The sequence below is a fragment of the Embiotoca jacksoni genome, unplaced genomic scaffold (assembly GCF_022577435.1).
Source record: "Embiotoca jacksoni isolate LCO1_2020_lvr unplaced genomic scaffold, fEmbJac1.0.p SCAF_9, whole genome shotgun sequence".
Taxonomy (NCBI): domain Eukaryota; kingdom Metazoa; phylum Chordata; class Actinopteri; family Embiotocidae; genus Embiotoca; species Embiotoca jacksoni.
Window position 1 is genome coordinate 6761912 of NW_027185447.1, and position 20389 is coordinate 6782300.

The following is a 20389-nucleotide window of genomic DNA, read 5'->3' on the forward strand; positions in this document are numbered from 1 at the left end:
CGTTATCAAAAGAATTTGTTTGGCAGTTTGATGTTTCTCTGTGACACAGGAAGTTGATGTTTAAGGTCAAAGGCTGCTTGAAACCTCACGAAACGTGTGACATACATCCGGCGTGGTGAGACGACACATCTGATGTGTTTTGCGAGTGGGCGTGGCCAAACGGCTCGCTAGCGCCCCCTGAACTGCAGCTCCGGCACCGAGTTTCACATACATGCACCAAATTTGTTGGAAGTGTGTACCACACCGAGATGTACAAAAAAGTCTCTTGGCATCATGAATTTGTTTTTGTCGATCGGTGTGCCCGTGGCGTGGCGGCCATTTTGAGCATCTCGCCATGAAACTACAAGTGACTGTCACTTTTATGTACATATTCCAATCTTCCTCAAACATTACATCTTTGATAACAGTCCCACCCTGAAGACACCTGTATGGTAATATTCGCTCATAGACGTAGTGCCCCCCGCTGGAGACAGGAAACGAGATAATAATCAAAACTGCAAGTGTGGACATGCAGTCTCTCGCGTGCTGCCAGCGGCCCCGACCCGACGGATCCCCAACGTGTAGCGTGCGAGGGCCCGCATATCACTGCTTACAGTTTTAATTAATATTTTTGTTCTGTAATCAGTTCACAGGTTAAGGTTTTGGTGATCGACACATCAGCAGTCAGATGACTTTTTTTTTTGCTGCTGTGTTTACATCAGTGTGTTTTATTCCTGCTTTTGTTAAAGTTGTCTCAGTTTGCTTACATTATACTCTGGTGGTAATCTCAGCCAAGAATCGTCTGATGTGTGATATCCTGCCTCTCACGTGCAGTTGTCGTATTGCACGTTAATGCTGCCCTGCTAAATATCCGTCACACAGCCATCCTGTTCCACAAGTGCACCCTCAATTTAAAAGTACCTGCCACTGCCATGTCCCATTTGTTTCAGATGTCATTATGGCTGCCACTGTGACCATTTAGATTCACAGGGCCCCTTGTTCTTAAGCTGCCACCAGGTGAACATGAAAAATCATGCACAAAAACATTCAGTCAGTGTTTTGAGCACTCAGAGTGAAATTTGAGCAGATTTGTGGAACTTGTGTTCACTGTGGATGAGGCCAAAATGTTCCTCTTCAGTAATTCATTAATCCTAACTAAGTAAGCCAGCTGTCCCTTGTGCTAAGTGAGATCCTTTTGTGACTGAATTCAGTTATCTGCGATCAAGTGTCACAAAGAAACCAACACATACAACGAGCCAGTTTTCTCAGTAATGATCCAATTTTTTTGTAGGCATTTTACAAGGCTAACAAGGTGAATTTCAGTTGGTAAGTAAGGTCAGCCTCAATGTTGTTTTCCCTCAACAATGTGCTCAATTTTGTGAGCATGAAGAGGAAGATAATGTGCTTTTTCTTTATTGGACATACTGTGAAGGATAAAGGGGTGCAGTCCAGGCGATGACATGGTCAAATATTGACATTGACCTCATTTGATGCAGAGGGATTTCAAATTCAAAGCCAGTTTCCTGGATCCGCTCTGGTCAAAAAGGTCATCGGCCGGACTGGGACGGGTTCTTAGACGGCCGGTTCATTCTGGTGCTTCCCGCCTTTTATCTCTCTCTCATTCCTCCCTCCATCCCAAACACAGTCCACTTAAAAGGTCTAGCAGGAGCTAATAATAGACCAGAGTCACTCAGTCTTGGGTAGAGTCAAGGATATGTAAATATGCCTCCCTTTCTCCTGTGGGCAACTTCCTGGTTGCTGGCAAGAGCGGGAGCCAATGAAAGGAGAGGAGGAGAGGAGCGCGGTTGGCATGGCAACGGGGCCCGGCTGTCTGCACAGTTTTAACTCGGGTGTAAAATGCAAATGTTATTTCCCAAGAGTAGCTTGCCATAAGCCGCTGCTCCCACTCTCTTCTCTTAACTTCACGTCCTTGTGCAAAGTCTCTCCGGCTGGTGCACACATTAATGGCTCAGGTCTCCATTTTTATTAAGACTGTTTTGTTTATGAGATGTCTTATTTTTTATGTTGCTGCTGTGCTCATTTAGTAAGTTTCTATTTATTTTGCTCAAGTAGAGACAGTAAAAAAGTTACACTTAAATAAAAGAAGTTTCTCTGGCTCGTCAGATGTTGCAGCCACAAGTCAGAGCCGGTGTCACTTAAAGACAGTGATTTGATTTCAACCTGCTGGCCCTGCGCTGTCTTTAATCTGTGTGCCTCCCTCGTGTGCCATAAAAACACCACCTCAAAATAGCCCCTCCATCTCTGTTAGCGAATTAAGTGAAAAAGTGTGGGCAGAATAGAACAGATATCACTATGACAACCTCTCTGCCTGATTGCCATGAGATGTGATTTCCATGAGTTTTGTCCTTTGATCTTCTGGTTCTTAACTTTCTGTTGGAAGGCAGAGCCGATGGTGTAGCCTCCAATCACAAAAATGCTTCATGTATACACAGCATATGTATTTGTATGGATATTTTAATGAGTGTGTTGCCATGGTATTTAATCCATTTTTTAATTACAACATAAAAATGCAGAAAGTTCTGGATTTACAGATTATGCGAAACCTTGCGCAGTGAATGTGAGCTTGTTGTCTGAGTAGACAAGAACACTTTGAACAAAGTCTTCATTTGTTTGCTCCCCCTTTGTTTGCAGAAGAAAGGCTTATCTACAGGCAGCACCAGTGGATTTGTTAAAAACTGAATGGGCTTTTATTGGGGTAATAATAAAAGTGTCTGTTTTGACAACAGCCATTTTAAAATTGTCTGCTCCATTGTTGTTTCATTTGAAAGACGTGTCAAAATGTCTTGCCCATTGGTTTACACTCACAAAACTCTTGTCTGTTTAATTGGTAGGAAAAAAGCTGTTAAATTCCTGACTGACATTTTCCTTGTGATGAGTGTTCAACCTTTTCTCTCCGACTGCAGGTGCCAAAAAGCTGGCCAACAAGGCAGCGCTGTGGTACGTCCCCTGTTCTCTGCAGAATGTCGACAAGATCATGGAGGTGCCGCCCATCAAGGTACACGGAAACTTGGTCGCTGAGATCTAAATGTACTGAAGTGTGGCATTTTACTTCTCTCGGTCTCTGTGACTCGCTCCCCCCACATGTATTTAAGAAATGGCATGACCAGAAGTCAAGGTGAGGAAATCCACAGGAGAGGCCCTCTGGTCAGGAAAGAAAATACTGACATTTAACAGGGTGAAAAAGTCCCTTTCACCCATCTTTGTCTTAAATGTCAATGTGTTTTAAGTCTTTGATTATGCTCCATGCACTCATGCGGAGACTGCGTGTATAGACCTGTGTATATGTTCATACTGTGTATGTTCTCTTTATAGTATGCAAGTGCAGAACAAGAGGAGGAGGGCAGGAAGCGCTACGACGCTCAGAAGACGGAGAGACAAGAGACCAAAGCAAGGATTGAAGAGGTGGTGCCACCGCCACTAAACCCAGGTAACGTATCACCGTCAAGGTCCCAACTCAAACTGTCTCTTATAGCTTATGCTAATAATGTGTTGTCATCAGAAGTGTCATCATGGTTTAAACTGAAATTACTGTACAATTACACTCAACAAAACTATGAACGCAACACTTCTAGGACTTCTTCTTTGCTCACAAAAGTATGATTATTGCATTGGTGTTCTTTGGACTGGTCTATGGCACTATGTCACTGCCATACTGGTCACAATAAGGGGACACTCTAAAATGTGTAGTTGTATCATAAATCATTTATGTTTTTGTTTAGGTAACGATGTCATTGCAAGGTGCATGCAACAAGATGTTAATTAGACACATTAGCACCTTCAATAAAGAACACAATGTTCTACTCGTACTTCCACTACTGCAAGTTTTACAACTCAGTGCTGCAAGTATTTTTACCGCCTTTGAAATTTGTTAAATGTGTACGGCTGAATTCAGACATTCAGATTAGTTATTTACTCATATGCTGTGAAACTATTTTCTCCAGAAATATTATTGTGAACGTTCCCTCGATAGCTCTCTGTGATTATTGTTTTTTGGTGCACTGTTGGACACTTGTGCCTTCCTCTAAATAGTAGAAATGGGCAACTTTAACATGTATAAGACACACATAAAGGAACTTCAAGTTTTATATATAAAAAAAAAAAAAACCCTGTTCATCAAAGTTTTTTTTTTTGCTGTGTAACTTTTCATTCAACCAGAGTAAAATTGTTTTCTCATTTTAATTTTGACACATTGGCTCACCACAGAGGATCCAGCAAAAGGTATGTGAGCTAGATTCACTGGTAGATTGTCAATACGTTGCAGTGGTTGGCATACATCAAAGAATGTATTTTTTGTTGGTATTGGCTTACTAGTACACTAGTACACATAATTATTATTTAATGCAGAAATCATCAAATTTGTTTTCATATTTCTTTAATTGGGTTTGTTGAGTATGCATGTGCACTTGTATGTTTGTGTTGCAGAACGGCACACAATCGGCTTCAGCCAGTCCAGTTTGATCCATCTGGTGGGCCCTTCAGACTGCTCACTACACAACTATGTTCATGGAGGTGAGTCCGGTTCTTTGTCATTTCTCTGTATTTTGATCAGTAAGTGAACAGTTTGTTTTCTGTCTTAATAGTGGAAAGTTGTAAAATCAGTTTCAGAGTAGGTCACCAATATGTGTCTGAGAAAACTGGATTAAGCAACTCTTTTGATATTATAATGTAAGGAGACACTTGTAGTGTGAAACCAACTGAGAATACTTGGGCTGCCCTCGCCCGAAGATTCTCTTTGCAGACTAATACTTGTTGTTACACTCTGTTACATTACAGAGAAATACTAAACTTTCATAATGAAATATAACTTCAATTAAAACTGCAAGCAGTGATGTACGGGCCCTCGCACTACCGCGTGCCGCCTCCCCGAAGCCGCCTCCCCGAAGCCGCCTCCCCGACGTGCAGCACGCGAGGGACCGCGTATCTCAGCTTAAAGTTGCTATTTTTGTATCGTTTCCTGTCTCCAGCAGGGGGCAATGGCGAGCCGTTTGGCCATGCCCACTCGCAAAACACATCAGATGTATCGTCTCACCACGCCGGATGTATGTCACACGTTTCGTGAGGTTTCAAGCATCCTTTGACCTTAAACATCAACTTCCTGTGTTACGGCGAGACATCAAATTTTTGCCGCATCGTCACGGCGACGCCCATTGACAAAGTCGAACGAATGTCTCAATATATCATCAACTACATGTTCAGGTTATTGTGACCCGACTTGACGTTCATGTGATCAACCAGCTCGACGGAGAACGTGAAAGTATGAAAAGTGTCCCTAAGTGGCGACTAAATTCAAACTGGTGGACTTCCTGTCGAGTTGACGTAATGGTGCAATATAACTTTTTTGTGCGTCGAGGTGTGATACACATGTCCACCGGATTTCATGAATTTAGGTAAATGTGGCCGCCGGGGCATCTCTAGGTGGCGCTCTCGAGCCATTTGGCCACGCCCACTCGCAACTCCACTAGAATACGACATTTTTCCCCGGGAGACGTGTGTGTATGCACTTTGATGAGGTTTGAATATGATAAAGCCTCCAAAAAGGCAAATCACTTTACATAAGAATAAGAACGTCGAACGTCCAAGAACATTTTTACGAAAAACAATAGGGCTTTCGCACCGATTCTCGGTGCTCAGGCCCTAACAAGCACATACATAATTCAAGCCACCTGTGTTAACACCTGTGCTAAAGGCAAAAACAGTAACGATTTTGAAAGTGTTGTAACAACCAGCCAGGAGACTGAACATTTGATTGATTAATTTCAACACAGTAAATTGTATTTGAGCCTGATAGTGTCTGCTTCGAGGCTAATAACAGATTATTGACTGCCAAGGCATGGCAAGACGTGCCCCTGCCCGTCTGTGTGTGTGTGTGTGTGTGTGTGTGTGTGTGTGTGTGTGTGTGTGTGTGTGTGTGTGTGTGTGTGTGTGTGTGTGTGTGTGTTAACTATACCCTTTACTGTCTGGAGCAACTCTGTAGTTATTAGGCAGACCCACTGTCATAACGTTGCTTGAACAGGGCCTTAATTTCCTTATATGGCGCAGTGAACATCATGCACATAATTTGGAAAGATGTTATACTGAAACTTGTCCTTATCTGGACACTTTTTGGCAGATTGCAGTAACTTCATCACCAATGTCGGCATTCACTTTACAATACTGCAGCATACATCCTGCTAATGTTGCTTCTCACACGTGAGAGTTGCTCACTTCCCACAACGAGCACCCACCCAGGTTACCAACAACGCCACCTTCCCCGGCTCAACCGGTAACGAATCTCTCTGTAAGTTATAGCTAACATCTCTGACAAGGTGCAGTTGTTGTTTTTTCTTCTTGCGACTCAACAACTAATAAAAACTTGGTGGTTTAAGAATTTTCTGGTCAACTAATACTTAATCGACTATTTCGGGGCAACATAAGAGAAAACACACCAAACTCTTGAGAGCTGTAGGTTATTTAGAACATAATTATTTATTATCCACAACTAAAATTGAATTTATAGAACGGGAAAATGATAAAACTGATAAATACATATAGAAGTACAATGTAAAACTATCAAATACTCACATATCATTTAACAGTTCAAACTAATTAAGGATGATTCCTCCACGAGGCCGGCCAGCTGTCGGAGACGGTTTGTCCCAGGTGAGATGGCTTCTGCATAGATTCTGCTGCTCCATCCATCCAGTTAGGCAGCTCTAAAGAACTTTCAGCCATTTTTAACTAATTCTTTTGGTTCTCCCACCAGACCCTGTACAAATGAGTCCTGTGGCTCTCTCAGCCCCTCATAAAACCAGTAGTGTCACCAGGAAACATGTTCAGACAAGTCGTTTGTATACTTCCTGTCCACCATGAACACCAAGTGACAGGTGAAGAAAGTCAGTCATTTAGTTCTAGGCATTTTTCTCAGGTGTCTGTGGATGACACCACAGCTTAGGGACCAGTGAATTCGAAAAGTGTGAATTTGTTTTTCTGCCCTGCGGTTATCAAAATGAACTCCATTGTGTTCATAAACAATGGTTGATTGACGTACGTAAAATATTTTCTGAAATGCAGTGAGGGGTGCATGAAAACCTGTATACTAACAGGTGTGTCAGCCTTTACCTTTTCATGGTAAAGGCCACTGTTCAGCCTGGCCAACTTTTATACTTTTATACAGAAAGAATAGGCTGAAATGTATTTTTCTTTGGAGGGAAGCTACAATGCATTAAGCCTGCATGAGTGTGTTGGTTTGTTGATGTTTGCTACACTCCTACTGTATGTGTGGTTCTTACGCACCACACTGGCCAACCCTTTTTTAAGCTCTTGAAATTTAAACATAAGGTACAAAGAAAGAAACAAATATCTACATTGACTTCACTGAAGTACGGAGCAGTCAACTTGAATGTAAGTTTCTGTGGCATTAAAATCAATGCTTTGAGTTTTATTCAAATTTTAAATCCTACTGTTTGACCGATCTAGTTCTCACAGTGGCTGACAGACCATTTCATTCCTGTCAGACTTCTTTGTCATTCTCACACATTTAAAACAAAGAGCTCATGAGCTGCATCAGAATGTTTAGTATTCAAGGCAGGGACAAGCCAGAGTGTCCACGGTCTCGGTACAGTATGGAAATGCTGCAGGGGGGAGGACGAAACAGAGCCACCTACAGTGGAGAACATACAGAAAGGCTGAGAGGGCAGAGGGAGAGAGATCTATGGAGGAACAAGAGACAGAAAGATTGGAGGAGAGGCAAGGAAAGACAGAAGGAGGAAAGTAAAGTAACAAGTGATTAAATATATATAGAGTATGGGTGTTTATATGTAGTTACTATATATGTATATGTTAACTTGCATTTACAGTATCTACATTATTTTCTTTATTCCATGTTAGTTTTGCTCATGAAAAACCGACAAGGCTCCTCCACGTTTTAGAGCCTTTGGCATCCCCACACAGCAGAGGCACAGAGGAAGAAATACTACTAATTTAATCCAAAGTGAAACGCCCTTGAGAAAGAATTTTATGGCTTTTAGTGCACGTGTTCTTCTAAGTGAAGGGATGAGGAATGATGTTGGGTTCTGTAGCGTCTCACAGTTTTGTCTCGCAGTTGTTGTTCTGTATTTATGTGTACGTGTGTGCTGCTGTGTTGCTCATGTAACTGCTCGGGTTGTTGTAGTTGTGTGTTACTTGCATGACAGCACTCCACTATTACGAGCACGGCTGTAATGGGGAAGAACAGAATGACAAGAACAAGGCAGGAAATAAAGAACTGGAACAGCAAGTGGAAAATGGGAAATTTATGGTGCTGATGTCGTTTCCATTTATGTGCTTCAAGCAGAGGTTTAAATTGTACTTCAAATGCTTGGTGTTTGAGCTTGTTAAAAATGTCTTGCTGGCCCTATTCAACAATCTTTAAATGGAGAAACAATTTATATTTGGATGTTGCTTTTATAAAAGGCATTTAGAGGCTCGTTGAAAATATTTTTTTCTGCATAGATTAAAAAAAAGCCCTTCTGTTGAATCACTCTATACACATCACTACTCTTAACACATACAGTGTTTTCACTTTTTGCAAACAAGAAGCTTGCAGTCGTGCTTTAATTGTGGGTGCTTGGCCCTGCTGGATTTGATCCAGATTGCCCCAAAATAAATTTCAAAGTACTTAAGAGAGTATGAGAAACAAAGCAGAGCAAATGATACAAAGAAAACTAAGATTATAGGCAAGACAAATAGTTAATTAAATGAGTGCATATCCAGATTTGATGGTTTAGCAACCCGTAACAAAAAAATCTGGTTATCTAAACATCAGAAACAAACCCTTACTAGAAACCACTCGGGCTGCGTTTGTAACTAATCCAACATTTTATCAGCACTCTCCAGATGCTTTTTATCAGCCGAGGTATATTGTTTCTGGCTGCATGTGCCTGCCTCATACTGCCATTTCTATTGAGGTCAGCGATATAAAGAGGCCATCAGAGACACATCATACGATGAAGAAGAAGAAGCGAGGACAGATGTTGACTTAGAAAGAGAGGGAATGAAAAGGAAGACAGGGCAGGACGGGAGCACGGGGGGGGGGACAGATAAGTGGTGCACGTGTCACGATTGCCTCTGTAATTCAGAGAGCACGCTGAGAAATCTGTCCAATTAAAACTCAAATGTGCTACAAGCATGCAGGTCATTTAGAATACACGTACACACACGCTGCCGACTCTCGCTGTACATGCCATTGCTCATTAGGCAATGTTCTCAGTTGTCCGCTGCTGCCGCTGCGTTCCCTACACTTATTTTGTTTACATAACCGAGTCAGGTCAGGCGGCAAGGGTGGACCCCCCTTCTCTCTCTGTACTCTTGTTGGAGAAAAGTAGACTGACTTCTTCATGACAGGCGACTCACTTACTGAATCTTTGGCCTAAGGAGACTTAAAGTACATGTGCACCCACACAAACATTAAAGAACACAAAAGGCCATCTCTTTAGTTTTTAGTTTTTTATTTTACCAATGAATCCTTGCTGACTGATGGTAATAGCAGAGCCAAAACATGACACCACATCCATCCAGCGAGAGATTTGATTATCCAGCATTAGTGTCATAGACACTAATACAGGATAATACAATTGTGTCATTTTAATTCCTTCTATTTGACAGCTGTGTGGGATTTCATTCAGGGTTGTGTGGGCATGATATTTCCCATTTAGGAAGTTATTTGGCATCAAAAGTCATAAGTGTCCTGTTTGTTTTCTCACTGACGTTTTATGGTGTTAAGCTTGCAGGTAGTTTCGATATTGTTTAACAGTCTACTTTTGATATTTATGAGTTTGTATCAACACTGCTTCCTACTGATGAAATCAAGCGGCAACCAACCGTGACGTCACCCATTGGTTTGTGAACTGCCGTTCTAATGCCTTGAGTTCGGTATTTTGGCCATTGCCAAGTCAGTTGTGAAGGAGCCAGTGGTGAATCTGGCTTGATCTGATGAACACTATGCCCCCCCACCGATAGTGGAAACCTGACTGCACTACAGTCCTGTCAATCAAACAGACACGCCCCTAAAAAAAAAAAAGGCTTTTTGAATTATTTTCCAATGGACTGCCAAAAAACTAATGACAAGGAGTGACTTTAGTGAAAGACTCCATTATGACTTGTGGAAAAAATGTATTGACTTTGTATTTAATGAAAGCAGTTGAATGCTAGTCTATGAAGCCAGATCCTTTTTGAAGCCAGCTCCTAGTGGCCCTCTGTTGTATTGCAGTTTAAGGCACTTATGCATGTACCCCACTTTTCAGACCCGGAACTTACATTGACATTTATGTACAGTCTATGGTTGTAATAGTACTTGTAAGATCTGTTGTGATCTAGAGTTACTGAGCATCTTTGGAGTTATACCTTGATTGGTTCCTTTCGCCCCAGCAGGAGGTTTAGGAACAGATATCTCAGATAGATGCTCGGCAGTAGGAAGGGAGAATTGTCTGCACACTGTTAAAAGCATTTATACACAAAATGTTCACAACACCAGATGTTGAGTGGTCAAGGCTTCTGTAGCTGCTCCTTAAATGGTTGACACCTGGGTACAGTATGTAATGTGAATCTCTGGAAATTTCCTAAGTCCTGGAAAAGATCAGAGGATCAGAAAGTTGGGCTCAACACCACCACAACATCCATTAACTCCACATTTTTCCTTTTCCCTTCTGTCTTTTACTTTCCTTTTCTTTGTCACTGTTCTTCACCCGTCTGCCAACCTCTCCTCATCATCTCATGCTCTCTCTTCCCGTCTCTTTTCCTTTTGTGTGCGAAGGAAGCGTACCAGCTGTTGCCATGGAAACAGCAGTTGATTGCCACAGGTGGACACCACTGTGGTCTGATTAAAACAACTCGAGCGCAGGAAAAAAAGAGAGTTAAAAAGACTCCTTGTTAGCTGTTATGATGATGTTTTGTAAGGTTACTCCACTAAATTGTGCAGCAGTGGAGAAATCAATCGTTTGTGAGTGACAGTGGGTGTTCTCATGCCCATGATTAATGTGTGCATCAGTATGTTTCCACTCTTTGCACACATTTTCTTTTACTTTCTATATCTACTGTGTGTGTAGAAAGAAGTGGAGCCACAGATGTGTAAATATGAAATAATTGCTGGTGTATCGATTTGATACAGGATGTGTATGTGTGACATAGTTGAGCCGGGGCACAGAACATCTATCACTGTGGCTTTATATTATTTGTCCTCTGCTCCAATCTGGCCTCAGTGAGTATATAAACATGTCAGCGCCCGAGACAGAGGAATTCAGGGAGACAGGGATATGTCCGCTGGAGCTTGTGTGATCGACCTTTGTGTGTATGAGTGTTCGTGTGTGTGTGTGTGTGTGTGTGTGTGTGTGTGTGTGTGTGTGTGTGTGTGTGTGTGTGTGTGTGTGTGTGGATTACTTCCTCTGCCTTGGCAGCTTTCTCTCCTCTAAAACCAACATTTATTTAGTAATAAAAAACGGAATCAGCCAAACTGGTGGAGTCTTTTCTAGACTCAGGAGAAGAGTTTTTACAGATTAGGACATCTAGGTGAAAATCATGTTTATGTTGGATACCGGTTTTTCCTAGTAGACTGAAATATATGTGAAGTACAGCATTCATCCTGAAGAGAAATTGCGGTAAATAAGCAAAAGAATCACAAAACAACAATGCTGAGGACACTCAAAGATGTGCAGTGGGTATATTTCTCTGAGCTGTAAATGTGTGAGTAGAGGCCTGTATGAGTGATAGCAGATCTTTAAACTTATATAACCCTGAAAAAGTCTTCACATCTGCTGGAAGGATATACCCACAAATATCAGTGTGGTTTAGGAAGCAAACATTGATGACGTTAAACTTCAGGATACCTGATCTAAAATCTAGTTTTGCCTTAACTTTATTGGTATACAAGTAATCTCTTGCACAAACATGCCATCTCTCCACATACATTCTAAGTTAAAACACGAAACAAACATATTCAGGTCTGTCATTTGTGATGTAAGTCCTACGTCCAGGACGGTAGACATGTTTCACTCATTTGTAAGTGAAATAAGCTAAGAGGCTTGAATATGGTTGTTATTACGTGCAGCAAACCCTAAAGCTGTGAGGTAGGACTGAGCCAAAGGAGCTTTAATGACCTCAACCAACAACACAGGACAGCAGCCTGACTGTGTTCAAACTGGCCATTAATGGAAGGGAGAGTTTGTTTACTTGTGCTAGACACTGATGTAGAATCAATACAAGAGAGAAAAGACAGCAATTTTAACTAACAAATTGATTCAACACATCAGCTATAAAAATGGGAATAGATAGGGTGTATTGTTGTTCAACGAGTTGCTTGGCAGAAACTCTTTCTGTAATAGAAAACTTGTATGGTGTCAGGATGCAGTGATGATTAAAGCTGGCTTTAGATGAATGTATCAATATTTTTTTATCAAGCTCTTCTGGTCTGAATTTTGGCAGCTGAATCGTATTTTAAAAGATATAGAATCAGGATTTTTAAAAGTAATCACGGCATGTCACTTTTTAGTACCATATCTAGCTAACAAGCCTAAAAAGGAAGCAGATGTTTTAGTGGTAAAAAGGAACATTACCTTCTTAAAACCAGGACAGAAATTAACCTGGTTTATTACTGTTACAAAACCAAGTTGTACTTTTAGAAATGTAATTTGCCGGGGCAGATGGCCTTTACCATCACAGCTGGAGGAACATTTCATCTAAAAGCTTTTTATCTGACAGTTTTTCCATTACAGGAATTGTATTGCAGTGATTTTCCCAGGCCTCTGGTGTGCATGGCGCTTACAGTTAAACAGTAACCATGACAGCGCTTGCAATTTGCAGAAAGATGTATACATATTTGTTAGGGAGCTGCCTGGTCTTTAGTAAAGCTCACCTGTTATAGTAAAATATATATAAAAAACAATCAGTGGCTATGGTACTTTCTAGGAGGATGTGAGTGGGTTGCTGCATGGCACAGGAGCTGTTTCTATAGTAACAGCTCATTAGGAGGCAGTTTGAGTCGTTTGATACTGTCCATGATTAAAGCACTTGTTGGGGAGGAGATGAGAAGGACGGAAAGAGAAAGGGAATTGTCAGCGGTAGATAAGGGTGCAGGAGCAGGGAACAAAATAGAGACCCAAAGATGGAAGGAGTAAGTTGAGAGAGTGATGCGAGAATATGTGAGAGAAGCTGGGGTCACTCATGCTTTTCTGTTGATATCCCTTGGTCTCACACCCCCTCTACCTTTCATCAGTGTGTGCCTTGCATAGTGTGCTGCGTCGGTGCTTGTTCTAATTAAAAGGGCTTGAAGTTAGTGTACAGAGTTGACGGGCGACAAGAGCTGCCTGGAAGACTGCCTTTATTGTTCCCATGCCTGTTGCCTATGGACAGCATTGTGCACCAAGATTTGGGGAAATCGTCACAAGGAATCTAATCACAGAGGTATTCTGCCCCATGGCAAACTGGGCTGCACTGGGGACTTGGTTGCTAATTGCCCTTTTTTCCCAATTTGGAGTGAGCTGTCTTTCCTCTTCACACACACCATCCCTCGTCCCATTCCCTCCCCCCCACTGCCTTTCGTGTTCCCACCCTACGGCAAAGGGAGAGTCATAGTGTGCCATGTCATCCTGTGAATGTGTAACGCCAGGCCCACGGCTGTCTTGGCCTCGCTTGTCCTCATTTGCAATCTCACATTGAGCCTCACTTCAACCTTTTACATTGACTGTACAAGGAGATTGTTTTTTTTTTTTTTTTTTTGCAGGAGTTGCATTAACAGTTCCACTGATGGTAGTGATTAATAAAGACAAGCATCTTTGGTCCTCAAGGACAGTGCAGTCCTTCACTTGATTTGGCATGACATTTTAGTCAAAGGTTTTTAGTGCACCAAATAAATTGTGTATCCAACGCGACCTCAAAACAGTAGTGAGACAAACATGTACCAACGTTTCCTTTTGTTAGAAATGCATAAACGCTGTGTCTGTAAGATGCAATGGAGCATATGAAATATGGACATGCTATTTGAGGATGTAAACTAATGTCAGTAGCAGGCGTTGAACAAATAGCAATAATGGAAGGACATTTAAAAAAAGATCTGACTCGCATTCAAATAGTACTTGCTGGTACAGCTTTTCTGCAATTATTAACATTAACAATATTGTAACTTCCCTCAGTTTAGGTGAGTTTTTACCATGTTTTATTTGCGTTGTGCAAAAATAGAAGTCATTAAGGGAAATGTTCTGGTGTCAGCGATGGATGATTCGTCCATGATCTGCCTCTGACAGGATAGTTTTTATTATTCCAGGTACACACATGCTGTGTGACCAGTGCTGCTTGCGTTGCAGCCACTTGTCTACATAAATGTGAGGTCAAAAACTGTATAAGTGCTCATAAACAGCTACCTAGGTGAAGGTTAAGGTGAAGAGGAGGTTATTTTGAATTCGAAGAGCTAGTGTTTGTATATTTTTTAGTGTGTGCAGTGTGTGTGCATTGCATTTTGCATTATATCTGGCTTTTTCTAATACCTTCTAAAGATGTTATGGCAGACATTAGCAAACCGTTTGCACATTTACACATCCCGTCGACAGAGTAACATTAAAATTAATTTTGAGTGGAGTTTTTGTCCACCTGAAAAAAGTCGAATCCTTACTCTTCTTTTAGCTCTAGTTTCTACTAACCTTGATAAAAATGCTTGATTCTTATGTTCCACTTTCTTTACTAGTTAGTTGCTAACTTTTCCATTTGGTAGTGAATATGTCAGAGCTACAGAGATATTTTTTCTGCCTCTCCTGTGATGAAACTGAGCTACACACCTTTAGGGGCCAAATTAAAACACTTTGATTAAAGAGGCTGATAAGATAGAAGGCCTAAGTGATAGTTGTTGATATTCAGAGGCAGGAAAGATTCTAACACACTAGACAGGAATAGGAGGTTCCATAAAAACAAAAGTCTTAAATAACTAAAGGCAGCCAATCCAAAAACAAACTGAATCTGCTGGGGCTGGATCCAAAAGGAACTAAAGAGGCAAGGTCAAAAGCTAAGATACTGAAACTAAGTAAAAGCCAAAGATAATAAACTAAGATTAAACAGCCACGAGGAGCCAAAGATTTCAAAAACACTGGAACAGATAGTCAGCTGACATAAACTGACAAAAATGGAACCAGATGACACACATGCTTAATAAAATTGGGAGAGGAGTAAAATGAGGGACACCTGAAACCAAACCGGGGTGGGACAGACAATTACACAAGGGAAGAAGTAACGTAGACCAAGACACAGGGGGAAGGTGACTACTAAGTAAAACAGAAAACCCCAAACCCAAAGTGAACTTTAACAGATGAAAGTATATCCATACGATGGTCTGTACACACAACATTTAGACCTCAGTGCTCTACATCCACATTATCCTTCCTTATTTCTCCTTAACAGCTTTATGTTGATATTCCTCTCTGAAGCCAAGACAATTTACAATTGTTTTACTGCTGCCAATGATAATTGCTAATAAAAACTATTTTTGGGGATCTGACAAAGCTTTGACAAATGTATGATGAGGAATAACAAGTAACTGAATTTTCAAAAATCTTGATTAGGCTTGTTATGTTTTATGCATAATTGCCTCTCAACTCCAGCTAACTAACTCTATTTTCAGATACCCTTGCTTTACTTATAGCTAATCTTAACCATGGGAAGTCTCTGAGGCAGTGCAGTAAAGTGGAGAATGCGGGCAAACTGGGGATTGATGTTCCAGTACCTCAGCATACCGAGCAGGACTTTTTATGGATCCTTTGTGATTCCTTTATTTACCCTGAATGAGATCATTTCATTCACATAAGAGTCCTCATACCATTACAGAGGAACAGAATAAAAAAAAAATCTCAGTTAATATTTGCACATGGAAAATCAAATGGGATGACTTTTTTTTAGGGATTAATATGATCAGAGTTTATCAGTTGATGCATGTCTGCTGTTATCATAGCTGCTGTGTTGTGTCATTACTTTGAGATGAACACAAAAAGCAGAGATTTTTTGTAGAAATCCAGCTCCAATGTGTTTTTTTTTTATTGAATCTTGTCTGGTTTAGTTCGGTCGTTGTATTGAATATTGCTTTCAGTTTTAAGTTATAATTCTTTGTGATTTATGACGCTATAGCAAATAATACAGTACTGGTCTGGACCTAATGAGCACAATAGATTATCTTTGCAGGCTGAAGTCAAATGCCTTAACAATATTTTACAAATCAAACAGTTTTTAGTGCAAAACATTTATGTAAAATGTTTCTCTTCAGAAGCGATTGAAATAGAGCCCGATGTTTAGATGGCTATCTGTTAAAAGAGCAGTGTGTAGGATTTAAGGCGTCTAGTTGTGAAGTTGCCAATTGCAACCAACTGAATTCCCTTCGCCACAAACAGAGCAACATTATCAATCATTAGGGCCCAAGCACTGATGGTGCGAAAGCCCTGTTGTTTTTTGGAGTAGTGTTTGTTGCACCCGATGAACTTGCAAGTTCAATGTAAGTCTAATATTCGCCCACTATTCCCCCAAATCCTGAAAGTATTGTCTGGATTTTTAGCAGCTAAATGCTCCACTGCATTCACCAGCTGGTTGCTAATGGTCCCTGACATTTGGTGTTGGGCAGGTGCTGCTTGTTGTGGCTAAAAACAACACTAATGAGAGCTGTGAGAGTGAACTAAAATTTAAGGGCTGTAAAATTAGGTAAATGTTGTTGTAAAGGTTTGTAGAATTGAGGGGAAGTGCGGGGTTGGGTGATCGCAACGTGACACGATGTGAGACACGTTGATTTAAAATAAATATATTGATTATAGCTGCTTTACATGTATTTCATTATAGCACCCATTGGCTCTTATTCAAATTTTTTATAACTTGACAATTTCCTTTCTTTTCAGTTTACTGTTGATGTTTTTAAAATTTAGCAGTTCATAGATGAATTTCAACTTCAAAATATCAGCAGTGAGCTAAGAGGAAATTTCAGTTGGGGGATACTCTAACAAATTCAGGTTAAAAGGTTTAATGTAACGTAGCTATTACATTCAGTTTCATCATCTTGTTCAGGTCATGATCCATCTCCATTCAGTGTTACATGCTCAGACACGACCACTCCAGGCTTTGAATAGCATCAGCCTGCTGTGCCTTGTACCCAAGGGACATTTTCAATCTTGGGTGAGATCCCATCAATTTTCACAACATAGCAGAGATGGTGGAGGTGGGGTGGGGGCAAGATGAGTTTTGGAAGAGGCCTTGCAACAGGCTGAAGGATGGCAGTGACATATTTCATTGCCCACACAGTTTAAGCCTGTTGTCACCTCTCTGAACTGTGGCTATATCATCAGCCTCAATCAGACAGCGTTTCACCAATCAATGGGTTTTTGGTTTGAGTTAAAGATTATGGCGCCTTTTATGTGTTAAAGCGAGCAATCTGCCACTTTCACACTGCCTGGCCTGAATTATCAAAGTCAGAGCTTTATTCAGCATCAAGACATTTTCTATTGTAAAATATCCTGTTGGAAATTTAGGTATAAGTGCTCTCTGTGCCTCTGAATGGATATACATTAGATTTAGGTTGCACAGAAAGCCCTCGTACATAACGGCTTTACAAGCAAAAAAAAAAAAGACTGCGATGCTGCGACTATGTGGGATAAGAGGAGGTCAGAGTAATAGCATGTTTAATTCTTAATCAACTCAGTGGGCCCACTTTTACCGTGAATGCTGCATTGGGAGCAAGCAGCACATTCTGTTTGTACTCCCACACATTTGGCTGTCATAAATAGAGCCACACAGTGCAGATGGTAAGAACCTTTTGGGAGCCAAATCAGCCATCACCGAGTGCACTTATTGATTTCCTGCAACACGAGAGATACAAAAAGCAACTTATAGGGACTGACTGGGGCAAATGGAGTGTCTTGCAGAGGGTGTGACTGTCTTTAAATGAGCATACGCATACGTTAAGCCATGCACACACATGCGCTTTTCTCTGAGATGTGAAGCAGATGCCATCCTCTTCCTTGTTTCTCTCATCTCCTACCCACCCACTCCGTTACAAGATGTCCTACTTTCTGTGAGAAATCGGCAAACAGCTGTTTCTTTTACACATGACACGAGCTGCCAAGGACATATGTGTGGCCCGGGTGTAGATGCAGGTGTAGATTTTTGAACTCCTCAGTGTCCACTTTGTCAGCCCTTTTCCATTAGGAAACTAATGGGTTTAAAGCTCTACTGTAATCCTTGAACGTTGATTTCCTGCTGAAAGTGTTTTCAAGCACTTCAGATAATTTATAAGCTTTTAATGTGAGAAAGTACTCTGTAAACCTATTGACAATTTATTGTTTGATGATTAAATCAGATAGTTCACCTAAAATCTATCTATTTAAAAAAAAAAAAAAAAATCAAATACTCACCACTTGTAGGCTTAAAAGGTGTGTTGTTAGGTGTTTGTAGTTTCATCTCTCACACATTCTCTCTCCCACTGGGTGGCTGTGGCTCAGGTGGTAGAGTGGATTTGCCCACTAATTGCAGAGTTGTCAATTCAATCCTTTTGTCCACATGCCGTCCTTGGGCAAGACACTGAACCTAAAGTTGCTCCTGATGGCAGGCGAACACCTGACTTCGTCGTCACTGGTGTATGAGTGTGGATCAGTGAATGAGATGCAACATTTACAAAGTGCTTTGTAAACCACTAAGGTAAAAGGATGCTATTGTGTTCCATTTACCATTTACAGGATTAATTTCACTGATATTGGAGCTCATGGCAGCGACAACAACCATATCGATCATGCGGTCATTGATAAAGATTGTGTGTGGCAACTAAAATTTCAACAAACAATATGAACTCTTCACATTAAGTGTGTTCGTCCCTCACCGACCTCTACTGCTGAAATTGTTTTGAAAATGCTTGCGGACGCACTTTATTTTTTAATCAGGATTAGGGTCAACATATTGGTCACACTCAACAAACACAAGCTTCTATCTTGTGAGATGTTAATTTTTTTTGTATTCTAAGCTACACACAAAATTATTGATTTATCGGTGCTCCCTCTGATTGTTCCAAAAACACCTTACAGTTTATGGGTGATTTGTAATCTGCCACCTATGGTTAAGAACTGGTTTAGGCAATTAAAACTGCTGAGTTAAGGCTTTAGAAAATCACCATCATTGTTAAAGTAACAGTTCAACATTTTGTGAAATACATTTATTTACTTACTTTCTGAGAGATAGATAAGTGCATTGATGCCACAGTCTTGTCTGTATGAAGCTACAGTCAGAAGCTTCTTCGCTTAGCATTATATATTATACTGGAAACAAATTTAAACAGCTGCCTGGTTGTCCAAAGCATCTCCAAAGATCACTAATTAACACAGGATCTTAGCCAGAAGCAGTAACTCTGATTGTCTGAAAAAACACCACCTTAGACAATTTTTAGCAGGTAAAGCAGTGTTACCCTATTTCAGTCTTTAATACTTATAGTGGGCATGACTACAAGAGTTTGTAAGAAAAATGTGAGCGGAGGTTGATTTAAACATTGAAATATAGATTGTACATATAGTGGATGCAGTCTCTGGGTCTGAAAAGGCAAGCCAATGCAGAAGTGCTTTAAAGTGTAATACCACTGAGGGCCACAAGGGGCTGACTCAAAAAAAACCTTGGGTTCCTATAGACTTCCATTCAGCTTTTTGCATGAAATACAAAGTCATTATGGTGTGATTCTCTAAATTCACTCCTTATCAGTGTTCATGTGGTCCTTCTGAAAATGATTCCATAATTCCATATTTGGCCTCAAAGAGAGGTTGTTTGGGGGCATGCCTGGTTTGATTGACATGCCTGAGATGCAGTCAGGTTTGTGTTATAGGTGGACGTGCATACTGTCCTTGAGTTCTCAGTTAGATCGAGTCATACCTATTGCTCGCTCCTCCACAGCTCGTCCACAAGTGGCCACTTACTCCAAAAAAACAATATGGCAACCATCAAAATGTCAGACTCAAGGCTGCCAAACAGTTGTTCACAAGGCAATGGGAGGGTTGCTGTTTGCACTTAAACAAATTAACTAAATGCTTTCATTGTTTGGGTGAGGACGTATATAACTAGACTATTATGCAAAAGTGTTCGGAGTATGTACAATATGTTGTTTACAGTAGATCAGCAGGCTGAGGGGTAAACTTGAATTATTGTCCTTTACATGGAGGAAACATAAATCTTGATAATGCAACAGTCTATTGAACATCCACATCTGTCAGCTGAAAATCAGCTTGCTATTGAAACACTTCCGATAAGCCGTCAGCTGATACACATTGGACTAATGAGTCTGAATGAGAAGCTAATGTTGAGGAAATGGCAAGCAGACTCATTCATAATTTAGTTTCAGGTGGAGAGGTTTCTAATTACATCAGGAAAGCCATTAGCGTTTACATAAAAC

The 20389-nt window shown here is 40.8% G+C and overlaps 1 protein-coding gene across 4 annotated transcripts in view; it reads left to right on the top strand.

The window, feature by feature from the left end:
- Positions 1-20389, top strand: part of acot7 (acyl-CoA thioesterase 7) — a 55882-nt gene that overhangs the window by 13388 nt on the left and 22105 nt on the right. For 2 of the 4 annotated variants that reach the window (XM_069141052.1, XM_069141055.1), the window contains 4 exons: positions 2904-2995; positions 3313-3427; positions 4204-4218; positions 4423-4509. In XM_069141052.1, coding sequence (XP_068997153.1) covers positions 2904-2995; positions 3313-3427; positions 4204-4218; positions 4423-4509 — 309 coding nt within the window. The remainder of the gene's footprint in view (positions 1-2903; positions 2996-3312; positions 3428-4203; positions 4219-4422; positions 4510-20389) is intronic. The other 2 variants (XM_069141054.1, XM_069141056.1) reach the window with 1 other exon arrangement.